The sequence below is a fragment of the Nothobranchius furzeri genome, chromosome 11 (assembly GCF_043380555.1).
Source record: "Nothobranchius furzeri strain GRZ-AD chromosome 11, NfurGRZ-RIMD1, whole genome shotgun sequence".
NCBI classification, from domain to species: domain Eukaryota; kingdom Metazoa; phylum Chordata; class Actinopteri; order Cyprinodontiformes; family Nothobranchiidae; genus Nothobranchius; species Nothobranchius furzeri.
The window spans coordinates 54972136-54996790 of NC_091751.1; the positions used below are offsets into that span (position 1 = coordinate 54972136).

The 24655-nt window shown below is 41.0% G+C and overlaps 1 protein-coding gene across 1 annotated transcript in view; it reads left to right on the plus strand.

Moving 5' to 3' along the window:
* Window positions 1-19126, plus strand: part of gpc1b (glypican 1b) — a 100789-nt gene extending 81663 nt beyond the window's left edge. Inside the window, exons 3-10 of the mRNA XM_070541696.1 lie at window positions 374-601; window positions 946-1109; window positions 10405-10570; window positions 12307-12431; window positions 15750-15878; window positions 16092-16225; window positions 17221-17396; window positions 18808-19126. Of these exons, the coding sequence (XP_070397797.1) occupies window positions 374-601; window positions 946-1109; window positions 10405-10570; window positions 12307-12431; window positions 15750-15878; window positions 16092-16225; window positions 17221-17396; window positions 18808-19013 (1328 nt within the window). The 3' untranslated portion in view covers window positions 19014-19126. The remainder of the gene's footprint in view (window positions 1-373; window positions 602-945; window positions 1110-10404; window positions 10571-12306; window positions 12432-15749; window positions 15879-16091; window positions 16226-17220; window positions 17397-18807) is intronic.
* The last annotated feature ends 5529 nt before the right edge of the window (window positions 19127-24655 follow it).

Below are 24655 nucleotides of genomic sequence, written 5' to 3' on the forward strand. Positions count from 1 at the left end.
AGGGGTCCCATCCTCTTGTTTTCTGCATTTCTTTGACATTTGGGTAGTCTTGCAAAGATAGGAAACAGTATTTTCAGGTATTTTTAAGCAGAGAACACACACACACACACTCAGAAAGTTCTATGTTTATATTCTTATCAGATGTTTTGTGAAGAGGACCTTATTGTTCATAAAACATTTTATACAAGGTTTTATTAAACTATCTACATTTTAAGGCAACATAGAGCTGCCGCCCACACAAAATGAAATTAGAGCGATATCACGCTATAATGTGATGACTTTATTAGTCAATATACAAAACAATATATTTTTCACATTACCATACTTACCATAGAAACTAGATAATTAAGCTTTAATATTCTTTGTTTTTCAGGCTTTGTGCGCGAGTTGTTGAACCGCTCCATATCGAACCTTAAAGATACTTTTACATCAACTTGGGGTTCTTTATACTCCGAAAACTCCCAGGTTTTCTCTGACCTGTACAAGGACTTGATGGGCTACTATGGAGGCAACAGCGCCAATCTGGAGGAGGTGCTGAGTGATTTCTGGACCAAGCTTCTGGAGAGAATATTTTACCAAACAAACAAGCAGAGTTCAATAGGTACGTTCACACAGGAAAACACATTTGCAAAAGGGAACATTGGAAGTGTCTAAATTAAAATAACAGTTTTTTTCTTCTAAGCAAAAGTTGTTTGAATATTTTATCTTAAATCAGTGTTTCGCAGTAATTTTCCAGGAACATCATTATTTTGGTCGTCTTTTTCTGCCAACAGCCATCCGCTTCCTCTCTCACCTCCATGTTCCTATGCGTTAATAAGCTGCTTCTTCTGCTGGGTTAAAAATGGCAGCTTGGTGATTAGGTTGAGCGCTGCTGCCACCTAGTTACTGGGGGCGGTTTTGCATTCCAGCATTCTCCTCATAATAAAATGTGTTTGCCAATTACAGGTGAAGACTATCTGGAGTGTGTATCCAAGCAAATGGAAACTCTGCGACCCTTTGGGGATGCACCACATAAAATGGCGGTACAAGTCACGCGCACATTCGTGGCTGCACGCTCATTCATTCAAGGATTGTCTTCCAGTGTGAACGTAGTGCGCATAGTGGGACAGGTAAAGCCTCTCACCCTGACAGATAATCAATCTATCTTCAACATGACCACTTTTACTGCTCTTTTACTCTTTTTTGTTTTCCTGGCATCAAATTTGAAGCAATTTTCATTCATTTTAATGTTCTAAAGTGTTCATCTTCACGTTCTACATGCAAACTCAACTGCACACATATTCACTTAAAACTGGCTCTTACCACTCCTCATACTGTTTGAAGGAGTGGCAGATTGATGTTGGTAGAAGTGAGAAAATTCATAATGTATGGCCTGTGGTGTAAACAATCAGCCCCAGCAACAACAGTTAATGTCAACTCCCAACTGAAAAATGCCCCCTCGGGCTGCGGGAAAGTTAATGTGTCTCAAGAGGAATGGCTCCTCTGTGTGTAAGACAAGAGGGAGGTTAAGATCAGTGCAAGACTGAGAAATTGTTTCAAGGAGGTGACCAGCTCTGATGCCGGTGCTAAAATGATCTCTTGTCATATACTAGAAGAAGAGAACAATCAAAGAAGTGGTACTGTGAGGGGAAAAAGATGTGTCTTTGGCAAAAATGCACTGCTTCAGAAAAGTTATTTCTTTTTCAGGAAATACTGCAGTGATTAAATGAAACTTAGATGACTAAAGCTGAAAAACAAAAAGAGCTTTGGATTTGGTGAAAAAGAGATCTAAATGTAGGATTTTAATCTTATTTAAAAAAAAGACTTTCTTGAAAAAAATAACAAAATAAATGCGGAACCCATGTAAGATGTAGATGTGAGAGAGCTTTGGACAAGAGCCATCCATCCATCCATTTTCAGCCACTTATCTGAGGTCGGGTCGCGAGGGCAGCAGCCTAAGCAAGGAGGTCCAGACTTCCCTTTGCCCAGCCACTTGGGTCAGCTCCTCCGGGGGAATCCTAAGGCTTTCCCTGGCCAGCCAAGAGACATTGTCCTTCCAGCGTATCCTGAGTCTTTCTTTAGGTCTTCTCCCGGTTGGGCGTGCCCGGATAACCTCACGAAGGAGGGTCCAGAAGGCATCATAACTAGATGCCTGAGCTACCTCAAATGGCTCCTCTCGAGACAAGAGCCCAAGATTCAAAATTTTAAGGGCAAAATATTATTTGGATATTTTTTGCAGATAATTTAGCATATAATTTGCTATCAGAATTTTTTTTTATTATTTCTATTTTGTTTTTATGAATCAAACATATTCTCCTAGTAGTAGCAAGATGGCGCCCATGAGTGGCTGTGCGTCTGCTAGGCTCCTGATCTGTTTTGGTTATTTGTTGTTTTTTATTGTTTTTTGTCTATCTGGTGCGGAGTCCCTGCTAACATATGATCGAGACTTACTGTTGTCGATCAGGTCCGCGATGATCAACCTTCAGAACTCCGATACTAGACCCGCTTTCCCACCGCCTCTGGAACCTGGCGTTAACCCAGGTCTCGGCCCTCTGTTACCTGTCGGCCTGCCGCTGCCCAGGAGGCCATGGAAGAGGAAACGGGGGAAGAGAGCCGGCTTCTTCGTTCAGCTGTGAAAGATCCTGAGAGGCGAAGCACTTCCCGATCGCTGCTCCGCGGCTGTGTTGTGGCGGATCCAATAGAAACTTAACGGAGTTGGGCTGATCTCGCTGCTAAATGGAGCCCCTGATGCGGGATGCTACCTGAAGGCGTGGGAGACAAAGAACCACCGCGGTCATAGCGTGGAGTCGCTACGTAGCTTAGCCCGCCAGCCGCCCGCCATTATCGAGCCCGCGGCACACACGCCGCCAGATTCCTCCGTGAAAATTATGTTGATTAACGCGTGCTCCATCGCCAACAAGTCTCACATCCTCAACGATCTGTTCCGGACCAAAAAATTACACTTTTTGTGGATTTCTGAGTCGTGGCAGCGCGAAAATGACGTCACTCATCTCCGTGAGCTCTGTCCTCAAGACTGCTCTTTCTTCTCTGCTCCACGGACCACAGGCTGCGGTGGAGGAATAGCTGTTATATTTAAGAAACACTTTTCGTGCCAAATTATATCCTCAAACTCCTACAGCTCATTCGAGATGATCATGATTGAAATTGGTCGAGTTCAACCAGTTTATGGAATTCTGGTCTATCGCCCACCTGGATCTACTTCATCCTTCCTGTCTGACTTTTAGGATCTCCTATCTTCAACTATTAAACTAGACAGGATAATCAGTGTTGGAGATTTCAACATCCATGCTGAGGATCTATCTAACAGCTCTACCAGGGAGTTCCTAAACATGATGAATTATTTTAACTTCTCTCAACACGTGTCTGGTCCCACTCACAGAGCAGGCCACACCCTGGATCTGGTCTTTTCCTATGGACTTCTTGTTGATAAGCTGCAGATACATGATGTTGTGTTCAGTGACCATAAGTCAGTTTCTTTTCACATTAACCTAAATTCAGAATCTCTTTTACTAGTCTCTGCTAAGCAAAGACGTATTATCAACAGTTCTACCATTTTAAATTTCTCCTCCCTCTTTGACTTTGTACCTCCTTCCTCTGATGACGTAGAGCTCCGTACCAACTCATTTAATGATCACTGCCTCAGAATTCTAGATCAGGTCGCCCCTTACAAAACCAGCCACAGTTCCAGTGCCTCCAGTTCACCCTGGCTGAACAACCAGATTCTTGAACTTAGACGCTCCTATAGAAAAGCGGAACGACTGTGGAAGAGTACAGGTCTGGTTGTTCATCGCGAATATTTTAAAGAACTTCTCGAGTCATACAACGAAGCTGTAGAAAATGCCAGGTCTTCTTTCTTCAGCAACCTCACATGTGAAAATAAGAATAATCCTAAGGTTTTGTTTGATACCATCTCCAGCATCGTGTCTTCTCCTCCGCAGCAGCCTCAGCTATCTTCATTTGATGACTGTAACACCTTTCTCCACTTTTTTGCAAACAAGGTGTTGAATCTGAGATCCAGCATTCCACCAGCCCTCACCCCCTCAGGAGGGGAGGCCCCTCAGTGCTCCGAGTCTTTCACCTCCTTCACCCCAATTACACTAAATGACAACCTCAATAATCAGTCAGATGAAACTCTCATCATGCTCTTCAGATATCTTAACTCCCTCTGTTTTAGTCGGGTCCCTTGCTTCTAACATTCCATCTCTGTTGATTATGATCAACAGCTCACTGAGCCAAGGCTGTGTTCCATCTTACTTTAAAAATGCAGTAGTGACTCCTCTCTTAAAGAAACCCAACCTTGACGCCAGCTCCACCAGTAACTTTAGGCCCATTTCTAAGCTACATTTCATCAGCAAAGTACTTGAGAAGGTTGTTGAAACCCAACTCAGATCCTGGTTTTCCAAATCAAAGATCTCTGACCCCTTCCAATCTGGCTTTCTGAAGCAGCACTCAACTGAGACTGCTCTAGTAAGGGTGCATAATGACCTCCTGATGGCTGCTGATGCAGGGAAATGCTCTGTCGTGGTCCTGCTTGACGTCAGTGCAGCTTTTGACACTGTAGACCACAACGTTCTACTAAACAGGTTAAAGGCCCTGGCTGGGATTTCAGGTTCTGCTCTAGACTGGCTCTCTTCTTATCTCACCAACAGAACATTCACAGTGAAGTCCGAAACCTTCTCTTCAGATACTGCCTTTCTAACATGCGGGGTCCCACAATGTTCAGTTCTAGGGCCTCTACTATTCGCATTCTATATTCTTCCCCTAGCTGTCATCATTCAGTCTTTCCCAGACATCTCCTACCACATCTACGCTGATGATATACAGCTCTATATGTCCTTTATGCCACACCAGTTGGACAGGCTGGCCACCCTTGTACTCTGCCTGACCCAGATCAGTAACTGGCTGTCCAGCAACTTTCTTGTCCTAAATGCTAACAAGACAGAGACCCTGATCGCTGCACCCCCGTAACTTCAGCCAAAAATCGAGCAAAAAATTGCCTCTTTTTGCCCATCAGCCAAGGCCAACATTAGAAACCTAGGAGTTATTTTTGATCCAGCTTTAAGTTTAGACTCACACGTCAAAACCATCTCCCGCTCTTGTTTCTTTCAACTGAGAAACATTTCAAAAGTCCGTAAACTGGTTTCTACTGCAGATCTAGAAAAAATCATCCATGCCTTTGTGTCATCACGCTTAGACTACTGTAACGCTCTTTTTACTGGTCTCAGCAAAACCTCCCTCTCACGCCTTCAAGCCATCCAAAATGCAGCAGCCAGACTCCTAACCAAATCCAGCAGACGAGCTCACATGACTCCAGTTTTACAGTCCCTCCACTGGCTCCCGGTAGAATATAGAATACAGTTTAAAGTTTTAGTCCTGACCTATAGAGCTCTTAACAACCAGGCTCCAAGCTACCTATCTGAGCTTTTATCCCCACACACCACCTCTCAGAACCTTAGATCCACATTTGAAAACCTCCTGGCTGTTCCTCGAACCAGACTGAAAACCAAAGGGGACAGGGCCTTTCAGACTATTGCACCCAGACTTTGGAACAGTCTGCCTTCAAATCTCCGTCTCTCTAACACCGTAGAGGTCTTTAAAAATCATCTAAAAACTCACCTTTTCATCCAGGCGTTCCCTCCCTAAATGTTTCAAAAAGATGGCTTTGTTTGGGTTCACACCTTCACTTTTTTTATACTCATGATTTTATTTACTATTTTATCACTGCTATAGTTTTTTGGATGTTTTTATTGGTTAGAGGTATTTGCCCTGATCTTTATCATGTTGTACAGCGCTTTGTGATTTATACCTGAGAAAGGCGCTATATAAATAAACTTTTACTTACTTTACTTTACTTACTCCTTCACTAGTGTCTAGCAAAAATATATCAAGCATTTTTTAATTTCCTTTTTTGAAACAGAAAAGTAGATATCTGCCAGAATCCTCATATCTTTTCCCCAGTTTGGCAATTATTTCTCAATAGCTTTCCTCCAGGCTTTACCAGTCAGTGTGTCCTGAACTGTTTTAATCCCTTGGGAATGGGAATTCAGGACGTAGGACACAAGTGGCAGAACTCTGAAAGCAAGGAGCCTTAGACTGTCTCACTCTATAACACAATGAGGAGTGTTGGTTTTTATTCTCACTAATTACAGAAAAAACAAGCATTAAATGAGAGATGGACAGAAGATGTATATGGGTGTGAAAGACATGGTGTAAAGATTAAAAAAAATTGTGAGCATAAAGGATACATGCCAATGCATCACTTGAAAATACAAGAGGTAATTTGAAGTGTAAAAGATTATCTTAATGTCTGTCAGATCAGCTTCTGGACAAGGTCAGTTTGTATGTTTGCATATAAAGACATATGTGAAGTTCTTAAAGCTATTTTGAACACAAGCACAGTCACGGAACACCCACCCCTCCCCTAATCTTCCCTGAGACGCTTCTGCCGGAGCCAGAAATGAGCGAAGCCGGAGGATACAAAAGTGCACAGTCTATGTAGGACCCAGGAAAGTGTGGAAGTGCAGGGGTTTGGCAAAAATAGCCTGTATTTGTATAGCAACTTCTTTGGGTTCTACAACCCCCCAAGGCACTTCACCCATTCACATACTGGTGGGGATGAGCTACGATATAGCCACAGCTGCCCTGGGGCACACTAACCTAGGCGAGGCCTGCTAAACACTGGCGCCACCCATCCTTCAAACCACCACCAGCAGGAAAAGCAGGTTAAGTGGCTTGCCAAGGACACAACAGCAGCATTCACTGGTCGGAGCCAGGATCATTCATGCAACCTTCCGATTACTGGACAACCCGCTCTACCTCCTGAGCTACTGCTGTTCTGACAAGACCAACAACCGGATGGTCCAATAATTGCTTTCGGTCCAAAAGGCTACAAAGCTACAATAGCAAGTCTGGAAAACCAGCTAGCTTAACTGAAAGCAACAATTGGACCATCCAGTTCCACCGAACCACTGCACTGCTGCATTTACCTCATGATGGGCTTGCAGATTATGTGACTGAACACCCCTGGTGTGAGAGGTTTGCTGCTCAGTAATATCAGAGGAGGAGAAGCAGCCGGCTGCTACCAATTCAACTTTAACACAAACTATGACAATCCCAAAAGGAAAAACACCATTTTATGTCAGGGACAACAAAAGACATTTGGCCCTAGAAAAAAGCGACTGGTGTTTAGCACTCTCATGTCTCTGCTGGCAATGTGGATTCTGGCAGAAGCATCTCAGGGAAGATACCCACGGGGATGGCTGAGTGTTCCGTGACTATATCTGTATTTAAAAGCGATCAGTTTTAACTTATTGGAGTAGTTCTTGCCTATGTTAAAACAGACTAATAAAAAAAAACAATAGAAACGATGTACATAAGAATGAGTGAAAGCTGACTCACCAGCTGTCAACAGCAAAGCAAGCCCACTGTAAAACCATATGATTTACTTCTTTCCAAATATGATATACCACTAAAGTAATTCCTAGAAAGAAAAAAATATATCTCTCAATTTTTTTTCTCTTTTTTATTTGATTTCTCTATTGGTGCTCCGAAGATGTTCTTACCATACTTGTTGCAGACAAAGTAAAACACAAGAAATGTTTCATTAACTTTAGCTGTATTAGCAAACAGCAACCTTTCACATTCATAAAAAGGCTCGGCGCTGTGCTGTGGAAAAGGTCGTCCTCCGCAGATCAGGTAACAGGAAATATATTACAGGCCGTCGGTTGTCAGTAAGACTTTCATCAATACTACCCAAGGCTTTTTTTTATCATCCAATCATCTCTCTAATTTTCATTCATCCTCCCCACTGATTCCTGCACACTCCTTTTCTCATACTTCTCAACAAAAAAGCAATCATCTGAGTCATCCCTAGCTAATGAGTCCTACGCTATGGATGGAAGGAGTGGAGAAAGGGAGTGGAGGAATGAGGATCTGACTCATGTCATATGACTTGAGATAAGCTGAAAAATAGGGTTATTGCCCTTCTCCATCACTTGCCTCTCTTCATGCTGCCCCTCTGGCAAAACTGACAAACCCAACTCGTCTTTTCTGTCAAGGGCAATTCACTAATTTAGCTCCGTGATGTATTTTTTAAGACACATACAGAAATAGCATTCTACTTCTCATGCAATGAGGTTGTTCTAACATTCATGTAAGACACACTTTAGTCCCTGATAAAGTTATACAACCTCCACTGTCTCTGGCTTACCTTCTCTTATCCCAATCATTGCCCTATTTCTTCCCCCCCCCCCCCCCCCCCCCCGTTATACGTGTAAAACTATTGTTTTAATGGTGAATGAACTGGTGGAGGAGGAGTCTTCAAAAAAAGCATCACGCTGGCCCAGATGTCAGCCTAGAAGACTTATGCATAGTCTTCTCTCTCTCTCTCTCTCTCTCTCTCTCTCCACACACCCCATCCTTTTTGAGGTTTTGTATGCATAGCTGTGCTCTCTGGTGAACACAGCTTACTGGTATTAACCCAGTTTCACTTTCCATGCAAGACCTTCTTTTTTCTCATTTGAACAGCCTTGTGATCAGGAGAAAACTGCAAGAAGCAGGAGGAACAGGAAGAGGGAGTATTTGTATCAGTGTCAGGATATTTTCATCTCATTTGAAGAAAAACTAGATTTTGCCTTTTGTGGTTTCCAGGGAATATAAGGAGCTAAGAGGTCAGCATGGGAGGTGACCTCCTGCAGTTCTGTGGGTGTTTTCACTTTCAATAAGAAAAGTCTTTTTTCATATCAAACTACAGAACATTATTGTAAAATGTATGGCAGTATGTCTCTAGCACAACAGAACCATGACATGAGCAGTCATGGGAATAACACCGTTTAAGTATAACGGCGTTACTAACGGCGTTCTTTTTTTTGGGTAATGGAATAATCTAATTAATTACTTTTCCCACTGTGGCAACACCGTTACCGTGACTGGGGACGGAAGGTTGTGCGTTACTATGTGCTTGACGAACGTTGAGCAGCAGCGTGAGGCTTTCTGACCGCCACACTTCAGCTGCAGCCAGGGAGAGAGAGGTGTCGGTAACGCACTTACAAACAGGATGATGATTGGCCAGGTGGGCGGAGACCCTCAGTGTCTCAGTCACTGAATGCTGTTGACACAACAGAGCAGTGATGGGAATAACGCTGTTTAAAATAACCGTGTTACTAAAAAAAATATTTCTTTCAGTAACGAGCAAACTAATTAATTACCGTCTTCTTTTATCAAAACGTTGTTTCTGTTACTGATAAGGAAATGCGTGCGTTGAGCAGCACGGTGTGTTGAAGCTGTCATCAACTGATCAGGAGCTAAAGAGGTAGATGTTTTCATCCAAGAGCATCACGGCCCGTGAAGAACGAGGAAGATGTGATGAATAGTCTACGGCTGCAGGTGTGGATCAGCAGCCGTGCCCTTCTTAGCGTGACAGCGGGACGTCCTGAAGGTCCGCTCACCTGTTCACCGCTCAGACGTCCTGATCTTCTACCTTTCCTAGATCATCCAGCTGTAACCTGTTCCTGATCATGTCTTTAGTCCCGCTGTAACACTGATGCATCAGTCTCAAACGCCATGGAGCTCAGGTGTTATTAGAACTACCTGCGTGTGACATTTACCACCCAGCTTCAGCTCTTCTGTGTTTGGGTCTGACCCAAGTTAGTACATTTAAGTCCTCTATCAGGCTTGTGCCTCTTCTAGTGTCATTTTAAAGGATTTTTATTTATTTGTTTAACCGTTACTAGATTACCAGCAACAGAAATGCTGCTAATAACAGTTTTGTGAAGCTGGAAAAATTCAAATACTGTGAAAAATTACCTTCATTTCTTTAATTTAACTAGACTGAGAGACCATTTAAAGGCTCGGGAACCTTTACATGTGTTTCTATTTGCAATTTTAAATTTTAGCTGATTGGGATCTTGTTAAATATCACACAGTGACCTTTTAATAGTCTAGATAAGTATAATGTTCCTGTTAGTAGTTCCTCCTGTTAAGTGCTTATTTATTTAAATTATTCAGGTTTATAAAAAAACATTTGGACATACACTTTAGTATGTTCCAGGCATTAGTCATTTAGATTTCACTATTGTAGTCACTTTTAGTAAATTAAATAAGTTCAATTAACCCATTTTTCTTGCATTCTTTAATGAAAATGTAAATAAGTAGTTATTTTTCTTGGTAATTAGTTACTTGTATAATCTTGTAACTCAATTAGTAACTGAGTAACTTTTTGACAATGTAATTAGTAACTATAACTAATTACTTTTTAAAAGTAATTTTCCCAACACTGGACATGAGCATATGTACTGTTAATCAATGTTAAATGGCTGCTTGCTAGACCAGAACTTCATTTTGTTGTTGTTTTGTTGCTTTTATTTGTTCCATATGGCTGATGTTATAATCTGTCTGTCAACCCAGGTGAAACTGAACCAGGTGTGTGCGAAAGCCATCATGAAGATGACTTACTGTGCTCGCTGTGAGACCATGTCCTCTGCAATGCCTTGTTCCAACTATTGCATCAACGTCATGAAGGGCTGTCTAGCCAACCAAGCTGATCTTAACACTGAGTGGACACATCTAGGAGGTTGGTGCACTGACATTTTCATGTGGATATGTATAAATGGGGTTATCAATCAGTGTCTCATATGCAATATTCAGTAGACAGCAGTCAATCTTGGTTTGACAGGATGCTCCGATCCATTCGGATCAGAAACTCTCGCCATACGGGAAGAACAGTTTCTTCTCCTCTGCAGTTGGACTCATGAATGACAGTCGTATGACTGCCCACTCCTGTTGCTTTGTTCCAGTCACCTGACCCTGTGTTGTGTTTGCACCTGACTGTTCCGCTGATCAGTACCTATGCTGCCCTGTAAATTTTATCCGTTTCTCTAATTATTGCCTCTCTGTATCATTATATTATTGTACATTATATTATTGTACTTATTTCTTATTTTTTTGCACCATGTACTGCAGCAGAGTTCTCACACATATGTCAATAAACCCATCTGATTCTGATTAGGAAAATTGAAGAAAAGTTCTCATGCAAGAATCAAGCAATCCTAAGGTGTTTGTGACTTTACACCATCTAAACTGCTAAGAATCACACTTCCACTGAGCGTACACTTTATTAAATAGTGAAATAATGCAAACAGCTTTCTCATACACAGGCATGTGTGTAAACCTAGCTAAAATAGTTGCTAAACATCTTATCATATGTGTCAATTTTAAGTTGCTCTAACTCATACTTCACATACACACACACACACACACACACACTCTCTCTCTCTCTCTCTCTCTCACAAGAATAGTTCATCATAGTCTCTTTTGCATTTCATTTACTTTTGGGAACTGAAGTTATTTAAGGAATTGTACTCTTGTTTGGGCCTAGTTCTGGTTTGCATTTAGTTGGATACATGAGAATTTTTCTCCATCCATCCATCCATCCATCCATCCATCCATCCATCCATCCATCCATCCATCCATTTTCATCTGCTTATCCAGAGTCGGGTCGCGGGGCAGTAGCCTAAGGCGAGAGGCCCAGACTTCCCTCTCCCCAGCCACTTGGGCCAGCTCCTCCGGGGGAATCCTAAGGCATTCCCTGGCCAGGTGAGAGACATAGTCCCTCCAACGTGTCCTGGGTCTACCTTTAGGTCTCCTCCCGGTCGGACGTGCCCAAAAAAAATCACCAGGGAGGCGTCCAGGAGGCATCCTGACCAGATGCCCGAGCCACCTCAACTGGCTCCTCTCAATGTGGAGGAGCAGCTGGTCTACTCCGAGCCCCTCCCGGATGACCTAGCTTCTCACCCTATATCTAAGGGAGAGCCCAGCCACTCTTCGGAGAAAACTCATTTCGGCCCTTGTACCCGCGATCTCGTTCTTTTGGTCACTAGCCAAAGCTCATTACCATAGGTGAGGGTAGGAACGTACAGTAGATCGACCGGTCAATCGAGAGCTTTGCCTTCTGACTCAGCTCTCTCTTCACCACGACAGACCGGTACAACGCCCGCATCACTGCAGATGCAGCACCAATCTGCCTATCGATCTCACGCTCCAGTTTTCCCTCACTCGTGAACAAGACCCCGAGATACTTAAACTCCTCCACTGGGTGCAGGACCTCATCCCTGACCTGGAGAAGGCATTCTACCCTTTTCTCCACTATTCGTGCAGTATATGACTGTATATGTATTCAACACAATCCTATCATCAAATTCGTGAAATATTCCCTAATATATGTATTTTTTCTTTAGCTTCAACCCAGCACATTTTAATAAGCTTCACCTGCTAACCACTTCTCTTCACCTTCACTGTCTGTCTTTGTAGACACAATGGTAGAGGTGGCTGAGCACCGCTTGAATGACATGGACAGTGTGATCCTCTCTCTTCCAAATCACATAGCGGAAGCCATGTTTACCATGATGGAGAACATCGGCACCATCAACAGCAAGGTTAGAACACAAATTGGTACACACACACAGGTTCAAACCCAATCCAGCAGAAATGGAAACACTTGTAGGGAAAAAATCCAGAAATGAAAGCTGGATCAAAATGTTGCATACCTATGTCTAAATCCAAGAGCCAAAATTTGACATTTAACAATTTTGCTCCAGTTCTGATGACAGTCGATGTTTGAATATCATACTTAGGTGGAGTAATGTGATTTTCGTCCTGGCTCTGGAAGTGTGGACCAGCCCTTTACCCAAAATAGATGTACATTCTTTGGAACATGTTGTGCTTGCACTGGAAGAATGTTTTCGATAGCAGTGTCATAGAACAATCACAAGCAAACCACACACACACACACACACACACACACACACACACACACACACACACACACACACACACACACACACACACACACACACACACACACACACACACACACACACAAACACACACACATATGTATATGTATATGTGTGTGTGTGTGTGTGTGTATTATTTCTTTTTTTCCTGTTTTAAGAAGAAAAAATGTTCTCCAGCTACCATTTCTGAACACGTGTAACACAACACTTGAGTTATTGAGTTTGTTTTTTATGTAGTCAGGAAGCCATGGCGTACCCACAAAGCCGAGGTTTAGCATAGAAGCTAATTGAGGGGTTTAAATATTTAATATGAAGAAAAAGTGGTTGGGTCAAGTTTAAAAGGTTTAAAAAGGGTATTTACTTAGAAAGAAACCCTTACCTTTCTCAGATTTCACAGTCCCTTGTGCCTCTATTCCCTTTAGTGTTGTTTACATGATTAACACCTCTCACTGCATTGTAACTCCCCACATATCTAGTTTAAATGAAAGGATGTGAGTCATAACAGAGCCTTTAGGCCAGGCTTTTACTTTACTCTTTATTGGTGTTTGGATACAAGTTTTATATGATCCCTAATAGCAACTGGCAGCAGCATAAAGCGACTGGATTGTTTTTTAAAGTCTGAAAATGGTGTGAAAAGCAGGAGGAGAGACAAAGCTTCCTCTGTGCAGGTTTCCTAAAAGAGCCGGCCTGGTTTAGAGGTGATCCTGGTTCAATGCGGTCATCACACACATCTTCCAGTCACATGATTCTCAGAAGTCAACTGATGCTCATAGTGCTGAAGAGATTACCTCTTTTTTACATAAGCTGGTGGCGTTAAAAGCCAGACCATGTGTTGGGTTCTTTCTCATCAAACACTTTCAGACTGAAAATCCAATATGCCTTTTCAAATAGCTACTTGTGGTTTACATGTAAATCACATTCCTGGAAACTGAACATGGGAATGCCCTGTGTGTGTGTGTGTGTGTGTGTGTGTGTGTGTGTGTGTGTGTGTGTGTGTGTGTGTGTGTGTGTGTGTGTGTGTGTGTGTGTGTGTGTGTGTGTGTGTGTGTGTGTGTGTTCAGAGATTTTATTCCTCTAAACAGAACAGCTTAGATGACAAATTGACTGCATGAATCACTGGACTCCCAGTGAACTATTTAAAAACCTTAAACCCCACAAGAACTAAAAACGCTGTGTTTTCATGCGCATCAGAAAACCAAAATTTTGCCCCAAATAGACCTGATGTCATTTTTTGTTTCAATACATATGAACACGTTGCTCTGGCTGAAGGCAAACTGGTTTTAATCATGCTGAAGCACCCAGTAAATGTGGTAGGAAACCGGCTGCATTTGCATGTAAACGACTCAGTCGAGCTGATACCACTAAATTCTGGAACTGACAGTACCAGGGAAATATTAATGCCATCAAACAGTACAGTATGTACCAAATAAGCTGTGCTGCAGCACCATAAAAAAAGGATTTTCTGATTTAACTTGACTCCGTCTAGTTATCCTGTTGCAATGACTCAGTTAAGTTACATCAACTATCACTGTCAAGTTCAAATCACTTCATCAAAGCTAATGATACAACTTTAAGCAAGCTGACCTGACTGTCTTTACTAAGTACAAAAAACTTAAAATGATCTGTCAAAAGAAATAAACAAGAAGATGTTCCAACCTATTTTATTAAGTTTTGTAGACTATTACATTAAGTTGAATTAACATGAAATTTTAAGTTTTTATAACATGACTGGCAAAGTCACATGGACTCATTTTAATAAGTTTTAACCAATGTTAAGCTGATTGTCTCGAAAATAAATTCTCACTTTTTAACTAATTTTTCTAAGTTAAAGTAAAATCTGATCCTGAGTTATAGTGTCATTTAAAACGGTACCTTCACATTAATAACACTTAAAAAATGTTCTGGTAAAGTTTTGTTTTTCAACTAAATTTACCAAGTAATATTTTTTAAGAAAGAAACACAAGTTACATTTATATTATGCACAAAAATGAATGTGCATACATTGTTTTTCATTCATTCTGTCACACCCTGTCCTGTCTCCCCGTTTGGTTCAGCCATGTGTCTCTGTTAATTCCTCCCACCTGCCTCTCGTTTTCCAGTCACCCAAGCTCCCAGCCCTCTTGTATTTAAACCCCTTCAGTTCTGTGTCTCGTGTTGGATCATTGTTTCAGTGTGAGCGTGTTTATTATTAAAGCCTTTAACGTTCATGTCTGATTGCCTACCTTCTTCACCCGCGTGTGGATCCTCACCTCCGCTTCACACTCCAGCACGCCTGACACATTCAGCCATCCTGTTTTAAACTGTCTGCTTCACTCCCGCCAGCAATTGTTAACTATCTGTGTAGCAATAAGCTAACCAGAAGAATGCCGACATAAAAGGGTGCATGACACCACCTACTGTACCCAAGTTGAACAAACTTCATTTGAGATAACGGTTTTCTAATGTACACACAAACTAGGATAAAGGCTCCCGCGTTATTACTTTAGAATGACTTAGATGTGCATGTAAACGTTCTGACTAACAACACTGTGGGGTGGTCTTTTAATCCAGTGCACTGGTTCACACATTGGTCATGAGAATAACCGCCACGTGTCATTCTTGGGAATAACCTAAACGATTTGTTTATTTAATTATTTATGCAATGTATAGTTTAAACATTAAGTTTTGATACAATGGGGATTTTTTAAAGTGTTGTTCTGTGGAAAGGTCTCTTAGACAAATCTCAGAAGCAAATCAAATCTGATTGGACAGGGGAGCTAAAGGAGAACTAGCTGCACAAATGTAAAAGTAAAATGTTTAGACAAATTTTACTGAAAAAAATTCACATTGCCCTTGCATGGACTACTAAGATTTATTTATTTATTTATTTATTTTTTTTTTGAAAGCAGAAACATTTAACTGGCTCCTATTCTCTCCATCTCATGTCCTTTATCTTTCCTTTCATTCCCCCTTTCCCAGCTGTTTCAGGCTTGTGGGAACCTCCGAGGAGGAGAGGTCAGCAGCACAGGTGATGGGGAAATTATGAAAAGAGGAAGTATGACAGTGGAGGACAGGCTGGGAGACACCTCAAACAGAATGGAAAAGTTGGTTAGTGACCTTACTTCACCCACTTACAGAAATGGCTTAAAGAAAAGCAATAAACTACTTTAGCTGCTTATGTCAACTTTGCACGTGTTATTAGAGAGATGCATGAATGTTTTGATGGATGACTGAGAACCATAGCTACAGGTTTTCTCACTCTTCCATTTAAATGATGTATATTGTGTCATAATGAATTAACTGTGGTTACTTCTGTCTCAGATATCCGATGTAACAACGAGGCTCAGGGGCATGCGGTCGTATTGGGTTTCTCTACCAAACTTGCTCTGCAGCGACAGAGTGGCCATAGGAGCTGGGGCGGAGGATATGTGTTGGAATGGTGGGAGTCGTGCAAGGTAAGAGTTATACATTTTTGAATTTTTTTTATTAGTCATCCAAATGAGAAATTACATTTTTGTTGCAACATCTTAATAGTTTGGCCCATGTCTGCTTTTGTTTTACAATTTGGGGCACAGATTAGAAATGCACATAAAAAGGACCAAAAATATTGAACGAAACTTTCATTAGAAGTTTTCTTAATTGTTGACTAGTATTTACTAGAAATGTTAAGTTCGTCTTTACTTTAAAACAGTACAACCTTGCCATTCTGATTCGTAGCGTTAGAGTTTTCATCCATCCATCCATCCATTGTCTGAACCCGCTTGTCCACGTAGGGTCGCGGGGGGGCTGGTGCCTATCTCCAGTGGTCAATGGGCAATCAGGCGGGGTACACCGTGGACAGAGTGCCAGTCCATCGCAGGGCAACACAGAGACACACAGGACAAACAATCATGCACACACACACACACACCTAAGGACAATTTGGACAGACCAATTAACCTAACAGTCATGTTTTTGGACTGTGGGAGGAAGCCAGAGTACCCGGAGAGAACCCACGCATGCACAGGGAGAACATGCAAACTCCATGCAGAAAGATCCCAGGCCGGGAAGAGAACCCAGGACCTTCTTGCTGCAAGGCAACAGCTCAAACCACTGCGACACTGTGCAGCCTGAGTTAGTTTTGTGTAACGTTGAACTCTCTTTATAAAAACAAGATCTTTGTACAATGGAGATTTTATAAGATCATGGGGTCCTTTAGACCAAACCCTAATAATGAGGGACATTTTCATGCATGTTGTAAAAGTTTATGTAAATCAGCTCAGGTCATACAACCCTGCAGTTAGAAACTATCATAAAACGCACGGCAACATTACTTCCCTGTTACAGACGTTCAACCTCCAGTTGCAATTTTGATGTCCAAATCTGTATTACAGGATGGTGGCTAAAATGGTTGCTATGGACTGTGAGGTTTTATTATTTTTCCAGCTAATCAAGTGTTTTTGTGAGCCAGGTATCTGCCTGAGGCGATTGGTGATGGCCTGGCCAACCAGATCAACAACCCTGAAGTGGAACTTGACATCACAAAACCAGACAAGACGATACGACAACAGATAATGCAGCTGAAGATCAGGACCCACAACCTCAGGAATGCTCTAATTGGTCGTGATACTGACTTTCAAGACACCAGTAAGTTGAAATGAAATTGACAGAAACAAAATACAAAGGGCAAATTAATAATTTTTAATTGTAGTTTATTTTAGTAGGATATGATTATGATTGCTTTAGGACAGCTTTGTATGTCATTGAACCAGTGTCCTGGTACAATGACATGTAGTTTCAGTACAACCGTTCCAAGATCAGACATACAGCACATGACACACAACAGGTTTTACAATGGTCATGCAGTCATTATAGCACTCCCATTATGCAGATACATAAAATGGGTAACATGAGTGCAGGGAGATGAAGAAAAGTAATGCACCCACAAACCCCCTACAGGGAACAGAATTGGCTTGCAGGAGAAAAAAAATACACCTCAGGCTGAAAAACACAGTCAGACAGTCACAACATTATCAAACGTGAGGTGGGTAGGAGGGGTGGGAATCCCCATGCATCAGAGGGACACCTTCAACCTCCGCTGCCTGGGAAATGGGAGGACAAATTCAAGGATGCGCAAGCACGCTGAAAAACTGGGAGTGTGTGTCTGTCATGTAACCACGTGCATGCATGCATGCGTCAGTGTAAGTGGGTCAATGGACATTCTGTCAGTTCAGCTGCAATGTCCGTCGCCTCAGATGTAACAATACAACCTTCCTGACACTGGTCCAAGGAGCCCAAGATCCTTTTCGAGGAATGGGGAGGGAGGTGTAGAGCATCTGTCTACATAAACATATAATATGAAAATATGTTTTAAACTTTCTAACAGGGATAATGTTTAGGTAAGCTCAAAATTAGAAAGTTGATTTTCCTAAATTGTTATTTTCTTTTGAGTTTGTTAATACTTTCACAATAATGTTTCTAGTACCAAAGCTGTACCTAGAATCTGAAGAAAATGTGTTTTAAACATTAAAAATTGTGAACACATTTTGAAAAAACGAAAAAACAATTCTGGGCTTTTGGAAGCAAACCAACTAAATAGCATTAATCAGATTTTGAGCTCCTTACTGTAGGTTTTGTGTATTTTAAGTTTCAGGAAGCCTTCAAAACAAGTTGATGTTACAAAGTAATGGTCCCCAACCATTTTTCCATTATAGACTGGTTAGGTACAAGGCAAATTTTCCATGGACTAGTGTAAAAGGGGGAGAATGATATAATTATAAAATATAATATAAAAATCAAGTCATACATGTATATTGCAATGGTATTATGCACTTTTGTCTTGTTTTTGTGTTTTTCCCTAAATACAATTAAAACTTCTTTTAGGCCAATGTATACATTTTTAATGTCTTTTTCCGGTTGCTTATTTTTTTAGTATGATTTTCCTTTTTCTGTGTGTGGCCTAGTCCTTGGCACAGTGCTTGGGAGAATTAGGAAACCATCACAAGTTTCTTTAATTTATGTGCAAGCTTAGAATTTTGTCTCGTTTCTTGTTCCATAGATGATGATGTTAGCGGATCAGGAAGTGGCGTGTGCACAGATGAAACGTGTTTGCCAGGACCACGCCTTGCTGCCCCCAGCACTGATCGTCCCATACAATACGTCAATCCACCCGAAAACAACAAAGTTAAAAGTTCAGCCCAGCAAGCCCTCCCTTCCAACACCATCTACCTGCTTTCACTGCTCCTGTTGCTGCTCAGACGATAATCCTGAATCTGGGACTTGGAGTTGTAAAGAGGAGAGAGAGAGAGAGAGAGAGAGAGAGAGAGAGAGAGAGAGAGAGAGAGAGAGAGAAGAGAATATGGGTGTTAGTAACTTTGCCAAAAGTAAGTAAGTGTAGAAACGACAAAGAACGTCAATTAGGTGGACTTCCTTTTGGATTCAGATAAGAACAAGATCGGAGTTATGAGTTTCTCTTGTTTTTGTTCTTCTCTTGTCCTTTTTATGTGTTGCTATTCTATGACACTGTTAGAGCTGGTCTTTTCTGCATCTACATATGTTTGGTTTCTAGTGTTTGTGTTCTCTGAGATTATATTTGCACCTAAGAAATTTTGTACGAGTGTACTAACGTGATGCTGATAAAGCAGAGGAGCGAGGACGGAGCACTGCAGCTGTCCTCATTTGCATTATTTGAATTCCACTTATAATAAGTAGACATTATTTATTTGTAATAACATTTGGCAGCAGAGCACCAATTTGATTAATCAGGCCATGCCATCATGAACAAAACACACAAACCACTGATGTGATAAAAGAAGATTTAAAGGTTTGATTACTAGAGGATAATCTGAACATCACGTATTAGTGTATTAGGTTTCCCACTTTTTCTGTCACACGGGGAGGACGAGAGCACTGCCCCTCAGCACTTTCTGCCATTTCATCTTGTAAGCTGCAATAAACGCCATCATCATGTTCACAGACATGTTCCTGGAGGAAGGGTAATGCGTCCTGTCCTCCAGTCTATCCATCCTTTTCTCCTTATATTACCCTCTGCTCCAGCCCCTCCCACTCAGCCCCAGTTGATAGGAATGCTTGAATGTGTGGAAAACAATTGGTTGTTTGTCAATATTGACAATAATTATTTAATACAGTTACAGAGTTGTAAAATCACCATCCAGATTTACCCCAGCAGGTGGCAGATTTGCTCTGTTTAGCACTGATTGAACTGAGACCAAAAACTATTGTTTTTATACTAGACTCGTCATCAAAATCACCAGCTGTTATAGAATAAGACTAAATATTATGATCAAATTTGGTCACATTGAGAAAACCTTGACAGACAGTGTCCAAGTAGGGAGTCGGTTCATAAAAAAGTGGGTTTTTTTATTTCCTCCTAGGAGTGATGATGCTTAAAATTAGAACATAATTCAGAAGTGTTGACAGATGCTGTCAGCAGCTGGTTCATTTAGAAAACATGGAGACATTTTTTGGCGCGTCATGCATTGTAGTTGTGTTTTGCCTTTGCTCTGCCCTCCCACACTGCAGTGACTTTTTCAAATACACAGCCACTAACAGCTGATTTTAATCCTCAGAAGGGGAAGATCAAATAAATTGTGCTTGAAAACTGAAATTTGACTAAATAATTGTATGCATTGACAAGTAAATTATTTCACTGATAATTTGGAGCTGAAATTAATAGCTGATGGAACATTTTAGAATAACCCTTAGAATCTAGCAGGCCTTTGGTTTAAAGGGATACTAAGCAGTTTTGCCTGATTTTAGCACCCCCTAGTGTCTGTTATTAATTGTCTGTGCTCAAAGCAAATGTGAAACTTATCTCCTCACTGTGTGTTTGTCTTTTTAACACTCTTATCAAACTGCTGAAAAGTCTCCTCAGCCTTCATTAGTGTCTGCAGGAGCGGTTCATCACTAAATTCAATTCTGGGCTGGTATCCAGCATGTTTTAGCTCCAACACACTATTCGATTGTTGAATCACCTGTGCAGCAGCTCACCAGGCTCTGCAGAAACCTGGTTATCTGTTGACTGAAATTAAAGTGTGTTGAAGCAGAGTTTAAACTAAAACATTCTGGATACCAGCCCTCCAGGTCCAGAATTGAATAGCTCTGATCTATAACATGCAGAAAATGTGCTAGAAGCAGACTTCAGCTCTACCATGTCAGCCCCATCCCACTCAACAGGATCCTCCCCCAGCGGTGAGCAGCCCAGTACAACTGAAGCTGCAAGCGTGGTATTCTGGCCACAGGGGTCAGTGGGGGTCCGAGTGGCTTTTCATTAACCTTGTAAAGGGTCATTTTAGCTCAAACTGGCTCAAGAAAAGAATTTAAAAATATGAAAAAAGTTGCATAGAAAGGCTTTAAGTCAAGCATCTCTTTTACTGAGACTAGCTACATGCTAACTTTCACATACAGGTGAAACTCACAAAATCTGAATATGGTGAAAAGTTAATTTATGTCAGTAATTCAACTTAAAAGGTGAAACTAATATATGAGATAGATTCATTACATGCTAAGTCAGATATTGCAAGTCTTTATTTGTGATGAATATGGCTTACACATTATGAAAAATCTCATCCAATTAGAATATTACACAAAATCAGTAAAACAACGTAGTAAAATAATCATGCATATGAGCTATAGCCTTCTTGGTTCGGGCCCCTTTTGCTTACATAAATTCATTTTTGCACAGTGTTTTGAATTTCCAAAATTCACCTGATGTACTTTTCTGGTGCCCTTTGTTCAGTATTTCCTCAACGCAAATCAAAAATACAGAATGCACTTTCGTCTTTCTTGGAAAAACCCAGTATTACCCTTACCTGAATTGCATTGTGTGGAACTGTAGCATTGCTCAGTATCATATAAAAAGTCAAATCACATACAACTTTAAAACAAATTACACATATTTGTAACAAACCAATCTGTGCACAAACCTTGATAATGAATAATTTATTCATGTTTGACTTTCATCTCTTTGCAACTTTCCGACACGAGTGCCTCTCAGTTCCCACCTCCACTCCTATTCTCTTTCCCACTCATCACTTGTAATGACCTTTACAGCACTCCTCATGCTTCTACATGATGGCAAAGGCAATATGACAATGACACACTGCGTCATTACGTGTCAACCTTCCCAGAATGCTTTTTTTTTTTTTTTTTTTGAGAACACAATGTTTTGCCTTTCCTGATGAGATGCTTGCCCGAGGAGAAACCATATTTTAATTCAAAGGACTGTCGGAGATCTCATTTTAAAGAATCTGTGCGCAGGATGATGAGACAATTGCATGCATGTTTGTGTGAATGTGTGCACCTGTCTACAACTGACAGAGCCCAACAAAGGTACAAAAGATAGAGCCTGTGTAAACCTTGTTTGGGTGAAATCTTTTAAAACTGTGCCAGACTAACGGCGTGTGACATATTGCTATTAAACTTACAGCAACAGGAGATTAATAAGACCCATTTTTCAGAATTAGTATTTTGGCCGTAATAGCTACCAGCCTGTATTCTGCAGTCAGAACTGGATCTCACTAAAATGTAATATTAAATCAGACATGTGTCTTTAAAAATGGGACGTTGTTTTAGTCGTGCACCCAAATGTTTAAAAAATCTACCTGCACAGGTGAAGGCAGTACAAACCCATCAGCAGCTCTGTCAGCTCTGAAAATGTCTGTTTCTGTTAGATGGCAGGTGTTTTTATTTTTAATTTTTTTGTTATTCTTTATTGATGATGGGCCATTGTATTTGTTTGCCACTTCTTTTGTCCCTGAGAAAGAAATCTGCCTGCAACTGCCTTTGATGCTTTTGGATCACCCATGAGACGTAAAAGCAGAGATATACTCTGTTAGATATTTTGGTGGAAATAAAAATGACATCTAGTAGTCAGTGTACCATGTAGGTCCCTCATGTGTGACCCTTAAGATAATGTCTGAAAATCAATGTGAAGGTACCCAGGAATGAATACGACTGTGATGGTGACATTCCAGCTCAAAGACGACCAGTTCTCCAGACTGATCGCGTCACAATGTCATCGACTGAAATTTGCACAACCCCACTTCTCACCCTCTCACCTTCCGCCTTTCTTTTCTAAACTCACTCCCTCCCCACTTTAGCCTAAACTGCACTTTTTTTGTTATGTGGTCACTAAATGGCATTGTCTGCACAAAGACATCACGAGATCAATGAGAGAGTCAACACCTTCCAGAAACGACTATTGATTGGAAGATGTGTGTATGCAGATGGAGGGTGGCCCAGCAAGCCAACTCCTGTTGATAATGGTGGAAGAGTGTAAACATAATGAATTTGAGAGAGAGACGCAGAAAGAATTGCACTGATTTGAAATCAGTTTTCATTATTTTTATATATCCACGCCTTTTTATTCATTGCTGTGTGGCAAAAATTAAAGATGCAAAACTAATAAGTCACAATTCAAAAACACTGACGTGTCAGAACGACAAACTTATGAGTACTTCTCTCCTTGTCTTGCTTTACTTTGGTCGTTTTATCAGAAATCTATGGAGAGTTTATTCTAACTTTACAGACAGGTGCCAGAGAGAGGATGAGAAATGTAAAGAAAAATGTCTCATTTTGCTGTTGTACCTGCAGTATTGTGTCAGTCACATACAGTGTAAGATTTTCAACATTCCTGTGTCTGGTTTCTTTAATGAAAGGTGTTTCTATCGATGATTTTGAAACAATAAAAGTAAAAAAAAGTTCCTTTTTTAATATTTGTTGTGAGTAAAAATATATGCAATAATGACTTTAAGTTAAGTGTGATGCTGTGTTTAGAGCGTCTGCACCATCTGCCACAGACATTTCCTCAGAGTGCAGCAGAGCATCGTGCTTCCTGAAAGGACCGGTCGAGAGACGATGTCAGAAGTGACAGCTGCTGTCCCGTGTCCTCCGCAGAGAAACCTGCCTCATGTTTAGAGTCCACTAAGTGCTTTGTCTTGTCTGAGTGTGTAGTCGATGAAAGCAGTACACGTTTGTGATCTTGAGACAGTAAAAGAGAAAAAGATCTCATGAAAGACTCACAAAGTTCTTTTCATGATGTCATACTGCCAAGAGGTAAAAAAAAATGTGTTGGATTCTCTGCAGTGACTTTTTAAAAAGCGAGGGGGTAATGGACGTTTCCGTAGGAACTGTCTGGTCATTTTATTGGAGCACCAGAACATGTTTCTGCATGCTTCAGTCAGAATTTATAGTTGTTTTTATTTCATTTACCAACCATCCTTGTCAGGATGTTTTGGATGTTCATTTTAAAATCCTCTAAGCTTTTTGAGGAACACGCACAAAACATTTCTCTGATGACAGATGTAGTTGAATAAAATTTTCTCAGGTAATGATAAATGACCCACATTTGTATAGCACCTTTCAGAGTCAGAGGACTCCAAAGTGTTTTACACTACAGTGTATCATTTATCCATTCACTCACTGATGGTGATGAGCTACAATGTAGCCACAGCTGGCCTGGGGTGCACTGACAGATGTGAAGCTGCTGAACACAGGTGCCTCAAGTCTCTCTGACCACCAGCAGGCAATGTGGGTTAAGTGTCTTGCCCAAGGACATAACAGCAGAACTCTGTCCGAAGCCAAACCTGCAACCTTTTGATTACTGGAAAACCTGCTCAACCACTTGAGCTAGTGCATGAACTTTAAAGACGTAGTTTACTCATTTAATCAATACATTCGCAGTGGTCCCAGGTAGTAAAGTAAGTAAATTTTATTTATGTAGCACTCATCACAGACATAAAATCACAAAGTGCTTCACATCAAAACAAAACAAATAAAGTCATAAAATCATAATGATAAAAACAAAGTCTTAAAATTATAAACTACCATTAAACAGATGAAAGGTGATTACAAATTTGAGTTGAAAAATAAGAAAATAAAAGATT